Genomic DNA, 7,728 nt, shown 5'->3' on the forward strand with positions numbered 1-7,728 from the left:
TAAAAACAAGACAAAAATGTTATTATTTTTAAATGCAAATATTAAAAAATAGTCTTGTTATTATTTTATTTCTATTTTATTTTATTTTATTACTTAATTTTGCGTATTTAAATCTTCAAGTGCAATTTACATTTATGTCAATTTATGTGATAAGTTATACATATAAATTTATATAATAAGTACAAAGTTTATGTAATAAACGTAGTTTATGTAATGAGTACAAAGTTTATTTAATGAGTACAAAGTTTATTATGAGAATAGAAACATGTTCTTTTTCGTATTTATATGTAAACATTTATGACTTTTATTTTTATTAATTAATGTAACAAATTAATTTAATCAATAAATTACTGTAATGTAAGAATTCAGGTAAATTATTATGTGATGACTATTTTATTATAAACTAGTATGTGATGATTATTTGCGATAACTGTGATTATAACTGTGATTTAATCATATGTCTATTATAATAAATAATAATGCAATAACTCTTATGTCTACCTTTTTTCACAGATTTATCTTTTAGAAATTTAAAACTTTATTTTAAAATTTTAAATATAGCAAGTGGAATTGAATTGGGACAAGTTTGTCTAGATATACCCTTACACATACAAAAAAAATTGAATATTGTATAACTGTATAATATTTTCTTTTATTAAATATAATTAGTTTCTCTATATACATATATGTATTATATTATTTTGCAAATCGATCTTAATGGATTTTATAAAATAACTGTTTGTTTTTAATTGAAGCTGGCACGATAAAGGAATCTCACTCAACGTTACTCACAAAAATAACATTTATTCACTTTCTGTACAAACTTAAATTGAATCACTATAATAAGCCACGAAAAGCAATTTAATATTAAACAGAGTTTTTAATATTTTTCAGCTCCGCAAGCAACGGGAAGAAATAGTTGAGTAAGGAACGATAGTCGTTTCGCGAAGCGCGCTACTAAGATAGTGTCTTTTGACGGTCGTTCGAGAGGTGAATTTATACTGTTTTGTTTTCGAGAACAGTCGAGATCGTCTCGGAAAGATTTCTACCCGAGCGGTCGAAGTCTCCTTTAAATTCGTTTATTATTATTCGTCCTCTCGATCGGCCGCCTTTGTTTTCGCTCTCGCGCGAGAGGCGCGTTTTTTCGCGCGTGGCAAGGAGCGTGTTGTTGGAGCGGCGCGGGGCAAGAGACTTCCCCGCAGCCGCGCGCTATGTTCGATTATCCTTTGGAGTATTTCAATATAATATCTTGTTCTTCAACATTCCGCCCGCCTTCGTAGATCACGGCCTACGAACTTAGTTGACTCAGGCGTACAATTTATTAACCTTCCAGTGAAAAAATTAGATAGTGCTATACCCCAACCAACGGATAGAGTTGAGAAGAATTGCCAGCGTAGTGAGCGCTTTGCAAGGTAAAGAGCATTCTATCTGGCGTTCAGGGGCGGCGCTATTGATAAACTAATTGCAATTTTACTTTTTATAGTTATGCGGTGTTCTCGACCTCGGAACTACACGGAAGAAGTACGAGCTTATTTACGGGTCGCGTAAAAGTTGAGGTAGCGGTCCGGATTTCTACAACGCGGACGTGTCCATCTGCACCCGGGTGAACTTTAATTACCCGCGCGAATGGCCACCTGGTGGGTGGCGTTGTCTCTCCACGCAGAAGGCACAGTCGACCTACGCTGACCTCCTCGCTGACCTTGGACCATTTCGGTCGGTGAGCCAGAGTATTCAAATATTCTCGAGCCCACCGGTTCCAAAAATGGTCTCTCATTTGTTGCAGAAGCTGCCAGCGAGAGAGGCGCGCCGTCGGTTCGTCGGTAAGCGATGGCTCAGGCACGGCGGTGATCGCCGAACCTATCAGGAGGTGTCCGGGCGTCAGAGCGCTGACATCCTCAGGGTCATCGGAGAGGGCCTGCAGCGGGCGTGAATTAAGACATGCCTCGACCTGCCTCAGTAGGGTGGCTATCTCCTCATATGTGAGAGTAGTCTCGCCGAGGACTCGGCGCAGATGGTGCTTAGTCGACTTCACCGCAGCCTCCCAGATTCCCCCGAAATGCGGAGCGGCCGGTGGGTTGAAGTGCCACCGGATGCGGTGAAATCCATCGCGGCGTGTGCGGCGATGCGTTGCCCTTCACGGCTGGAGGCTGAAAAGAGAGCTCGCAACTGGGAGTCCGCCCCGATGAAGTTGGTTCCGCAGTCGCTGTATAACGAGCGACACAGTCCACGGCGAGCGACGAAACGACGCAAGGCTGCTAGGAAGGCGTCGGCTGAGTAGTCCGAAGCGACGTCGAGGTGAACTGCCCTAGAACTTAGACAGATAAATACCGTGATAAAGGCTTTGGTCGCCTTGTGGCCTCGACCCTTGGATGTTCGAAGCCACACAGGACCAGCGTAGTCAATCCCAGCGTTCAGGAACGGGCGACTGGGCGTTACTCTCGTAGCCGGTAGATCACCCATAGGAGGCTGTGGAGTTGTTGCTCGCCAGCGTAGGCACGTCACGCAACGATGGATGAAGCCTTTAACGATCGCACGTCCTCGAAGCAACCAATACTCCTGGCGAATGGAGCATAGCGTCAGTTGCGTACCCCCGTGGAGAATTCTCCGGTGGTGAGCATCGATAACCAGTTGAGTGAGGTGGGATGAACTCGGCAATATAATTGGATGAGCCGTGTCGATTGCTAAGCTGGCGTGTCGGAGTCGGCCACCAACTCGAAGAAGACCCGTGTCGTCCAGGTAAGGAGTTAATTTGATAAGCGAGGTGCGCGCAGGCAGTGCTCTTTGTTTCCGTAGGCGACTAATTTCTTCCTTATAATATATAACTTGAACGACTCGGATCCAGCCCAGGCGGGCTTCATCTATCTCGTTGGCTCCTAGTGTAAGGACATCTGAGACAGCAGCGTGATTGTTACGGCGTCCCTTTAACCATCGCCGGCACCAGGCTGACACTCTGAGGAGCCGTTGTAATGAAGAATACCGAAGAAGTAATTCAGGCTCTTCTTCAGCTGTATTAGCAACGGCTGCTGCGTGAATTTGGGCGCGCCGTTCTGGTAGCTCGTTCTCAAGGTCGTCTCCGGTGAAGATAGTCCAAGGTCTCCTTTCCTCTCGTAGCCAAGGTGGACCGTGCCACCAGAGTGTATGGCCGTTCAGCTCGCCGGGGAAAAGTCCTCGGGATGCACAGTCGGCCGGGTTGTCGCGGCCAGGAACATGATGCCACATCGCCTCCGGAAGAGTCGTCTGAATCTCGCTTACCCGGTTGGCCACGTATGTTGTCCAGGAAGCCCAGCAGATTCAGCAGGGTGCCCGCGGATCCAGCCCAGCGTCACCGTCGAGTCCGACCAAAGATGAAGAGGGGCTGATGTCGCTCCGATGATTGACCGCAGATGAGCTACTATTCTTACTAGCAGTGTGGCCGCCGCTAACTCTAGTCGAGGCAGTGAAATTTGTTTCAGCGGCGCGACTTTGGTCTTAGCGGTTATTAATCTAACCTCGATTTTTTTTCTTGTCTCTGTCCTCAAGTAGACGACGGCTGCATAAGCACGAGTTGAGGCATCGGCGAATCCGTGGATCTCCAGGCTGCTTCCGGCTGTATCTCCACACAGCCACCGAGGTATTCGAAGGCTTTCCAGGTTCGGGAGCTCAGCATGGAACTTCCGCCATCGTCTTACGTCGTCGTCAGGAAGAGGTGAGTCCCAATCAACCCCCAGCAGCCAGGTCGACTGGATGTAAATCTTGGCTAGTATCGTCGTAGGCGCGAGCCACCCGAGAGGGTCGAAGAGTTTCGCCGTCAAGGACAGCACGGTCCTCTTGGAGACTGATTCGAGGTCGATGTGGCGAGTCGTGAAGGTGAAGATGTCCTCGCAGGGCTGCCAATGTATTCCCAGAGTGGCGTGACTGTCTCCAGGTTGCCATCCTCGAGACTCTCTTTGCAGACAATCCTCGGCGGGTAATTTCACCAGAAGTGCTGCGTGATTAGCTGCCCACTTTTTTAGCGGGAAGCCGCCCGCCGTGCAAATCAGTAGTAGCTGCCGCTGAATCTCTTGAGCTTCAGAGATGGTCGCGGCGCCCGTCAAGATGTCATCCATATACACAGCCTGGCGGAGGACGGCTGCGCCTTGCGGTAGATCCTGACCTTCATCGTCGGCAAGTTGCTGAAGCGTACGGATTGCCAGATACGGGGCGCACGACAACCCGTAAGTAACTGTATTCAGCTCAAGATCCTTGATTTCCTCTCTCGGGCTCTGTCTCCATACTATTTTTTGTAGACTTCGGTCATCAGGATGTACTATTATTTGCCTGTACATCTTCTCGATGTCGGTCGCGAAGACGTACCGATGCCTGTCGCCACTGGAGCAGGATGTCCGCTAAGCACGGTAGTAGTGATACTAGGCCGGTTCTAACCCATGGGGCAATGAGGGGGGGTGAGGGGCGAGGGGAACCCAGGGCGCGGGGGGATGACGTCACGCGGGGAGGGGGAATGACGTCACGCGGGGAGAGGGTGGCGTCCGCGGCGAGGGGGAAGCGTCCGCGATTTAGGTGACGGGTCCGCGAGGGGGCCGCGGGGAGGTGGAAGTGTCTGCGATTTTAGGGTCCGCGAGGGGTCCGCGGGGAGGGGGAGGCGTCCGCGAGGTTAGGATCCGCGAGGGGTCCGCGGGAGGGGGAAGCGTCCGCGATTTTAGGGTCCGCGAGGGGTCCGCGGGGAGGGGGAGGCGTCCGCGAAAGACCGCATGAAGCTTTGTGGGTGAGGGGTCTGCGGGGAGAGGGGAATCCGCGAAAGACCGCATGAAACTTTTTGGGTAAGGGGTCCGCGGGGAGAGAGGAATGTGAAGGATAGCGCGAGGCGAACGCGAGAGAGATATCACAAGAGCGAGAGAGAGACGTTCGCGAAAGAGAGATAGCGGTAGCGAGATGATGCGGCGATTGAGAGCGCGAGGTGTTGCAGCGAGGCGTATATGCAAGAGCGAGAGAGATAGCGCGAGATGACGAGAGGTAGCGAGATGACGCGAAGGAGAGCGCGAGAGCTGATGCAGCGAAGGAGAGCGCGAGGTGCACGCGAGAGAGATATCACAAGAGCGAGAGAGAGATGTTGCGAGACGATGCGGCGATGGAGAGCGCGAGAGCTGATGCAGCGAACGAGAGCGCGAGAGGCGGACGCGAGAGAGACTTTTTTTTAATAATATTTTTTTTTAAATTAATATTTTTAGGATGAGGAAGGGGAGAAGATCTAATCTAAAATAAACTATATATTTTTAATATTTAAAATAATTTTTATTATATAACTATGTGTGTGTGTGTATATTTTACAAAATGTTTGTGTGTGTACGTGTGTGTGTGTGTGTGTTAAAATATAATAATACATAAAATATAAAATATAATATAAAATATAATATAAAATATAAAATATAATATAAAATGTAAAAAAGTATATAAAATTTACTGCAGCGCGATGGTGGCTGCGAGAAGCGGCGGGGACTGCTGGGCGGGGACTCCTGCATAACAGAAAATGTTATTAAGAATTTATAATTAATAGATAACTTGATTTATATTTAATTTAATTTAATTTATAACTTACATGATAATCTCAGCCTTTTGACGTCAGATTTATTGGACGCGTAAATATTAGTCCACCCAATGGAACATCTTCCAAAAAACGCCATGATGAAGCTTGCGCTTTTTTGGAGAACAATATAGGGGATATGTCATAAAACACGAATGCTTGCAAGAACAGGCATTCAATGTTTTCTTTTCACGATCTCGTAAAAACTGATGCAACGATTTTGCATTAGGACTTCGTTGACCAATTTCACGATTTTTTAACAACTTCACTACCGAAGTTACTGGCTCAACTTTATATCTTAATGCCTTTTCACGGTCCATTTCAACGTCTGATATATCATCAACGTTTGATATATCATCAATCACTATCATCTCATCATCATTCACCACATCATCATCATCCACCACCTCTTCTCTATCCATCACAACTTCTCTAACCATTTTACATTCAAGACTATCAGAAACTTTATGATGGGACACATATTATAATGTTGCTCCCCTCTTGATTTTAATTCTACATCTCTCTTCATCTCTCTGTTCTAACTGGAGTATCATCTAACTCATCATTTTTTGAAGAGTTTTGCTGATAATGCATGTGCACATCATACTATTCATATACATACTATTCATATACATATAGAACAGGGGCGGGAAAGAAATAATTAAACACACAGTTTAACAGTAAAATAATTTATTTGTTGCAAGCATTATAAATAATTTCATTTATAGCACAAATTATCAATTCACAATCTATAAGTGATTCGCTATTAAACATATTACTATCACGTATCGCCTTTGCGGCATTGCCCACATCGCGGATATTATCACATTGTAAAATATTTACAAATTGTTTAAATTTTTCATTAACACTATGAGTATTCTCACACAGCCAGGAATACATATGATCAATACATTTGTCGAAATCGAATAAATGTAGTAACGTTGATGGTTTCATGTACAAAGAATTATCAGATGAAGTAATTTTTATAATTTTTGAAGTATACATGTTAACCGCTTTGAGTGTTAGATCACTAATCCATAGCGGAGTTTCAGTTAGCTGCTCAATGTCTGCTCGTTTCCGCATTAGAGATTTCCATGTTTCAATGGGTAATATTATTTGATTGCCTCGATTATCACCGAGAGCCAATTCCACATAGGATATTATTCCGACGCTGATTCCTATTTCCAAATATTTATAGGATGTTGCGGTTAGAGCATATCTTCGCCCAAGTATACGAGTCGCACGCTGAATGCTATAAAAATAATTAGAACAATATTTCAAAAATTATTTAAAAATCATTATTTAACAACAAAAAAAAAGAATCGAAACTTACTTGTCACTTGTATTCTTAGACATTTTTTGTTTTGGAACGTAATAATTCATGCTGGCGGAGTACATTTTTAAAAGAACCTTTCACATAAGTGATTGATACAATACTAAATCATTATTACAAGTTTTTATTGATACAAAGCAATGGGGTGGGGATTATTGCTGACACAAAAATATTTTTAACCAATCATCAAAGCGCCGATGCACGATTGCTATGACATCATCCTCAATGAAATATTAAATGTAAAATAATGCAACATATCCAAAATTTCAAGCGTCAATGTACGACTGCTATGACATCATCCTCAATGAAATATTAAATGTAAAATAATGCAACATATTCAAAATTTCAAGCGCCGATGCATGACTGCTATGACATCATCCTCAATGAAATATTAAATGTAAAATAATGCAACATATCCAAAATTTCAAGCGTCAATGTACGACTGCTATGACATCATCCTCAATGAAATATTAAATGTAAAATAATGCAACATATTCAAAATTTCAAGCGCCGATGCATGACTGCTATGACATCATCCTCAATGAAATATTAAATGTAAAATAATGCAACATATCCAAAATTTCAAGCGTCAATGTACGACTGCTATGACATCATCCTCAATGAAATATTAAATGTAAAATAATGCAACATATTCAAAATTTCAAGCGTCAATGTACAGCTGCTATGATATCATCCCCAGGTGTTCAAAACATATGTAACAAAATCACAAGAAAATGCAACATAATTAAAATTTTCGAGCGCCAATGTACGGCCGCTCTCATCTTGAGATGAATCTCGCGAAATGTGCAAAAAATGTATCAATTTCAAGGTCGATACA

General features: G+C 43.6%; 2 protein-coding genes across 2 annotated transcripts; both read right to left on the bottom strand.

Moving 5' to 3' along the window:
• Window positions 1–2,028: 2,028 nt before the first annotated feature.
• Window positions 2,029–3,219, bottom strand: LOC145946869 (uncharacterized). Its single transcript, XM_083056621.1, has one exon. The coding sequence runs from the start codon at window positions 3,217–3,219 to the stop codon at window positions 2,029–2,031; it is 1,191 nt and encodes a 396-aa protein (XP_082912747.1).
• Window positions 3,220–3,248: 29 nt separating this feature from the next.
• On the bottom strand, window positions 3,249–4,304 carry LOC145946870 (uncharacterized). Its single transcript, XM_083056622.1, has one exon. The coding sequence runs from the start codon at window positions 4,302–4,304 to the stop codon at window positions 3,249–3,251; it is 1,056 nt and encodes a 351-aa protein (XP_082912748.1).
• Window positions 4,305–7,728: the final 3,424 nt, after the last annotated feature.

The sequence above is a fragment of the Prenolepis imparis genome, unplaced genomic scaffold (assembly GCF_030444845.1).
Source record: "Prenolepis imparis isolate NDT839.2.m4 unplaced genomic scaffold, iyPreImpa1.0 SCAF_25, whole genome shotgun sequence".
Classification (NCBI taxonomy): Eukaryota; Metazoa; Arthropoda; class Insecta; order Hymenoptera; family Formicidae; genus Prenolepis; species Prenolepis imparis.

Excerpts from the sequence above, each read along its gene's own strand:
- LOC145946869 (XM_083056621.1), bottom strand. The coding sequence starts at position 3,219 with ATGTGGCATCATGTTCCTGGCCGCGACAACCCGGCCGACTGTGCATCC.
- LOC145946870 (XM_083056622.1), bottom strand. The coding sequence starts at position 4,304 with ATGTACAGGCAAATAATAGTACATCCTGATGACCGAAGTCTACAAAAA.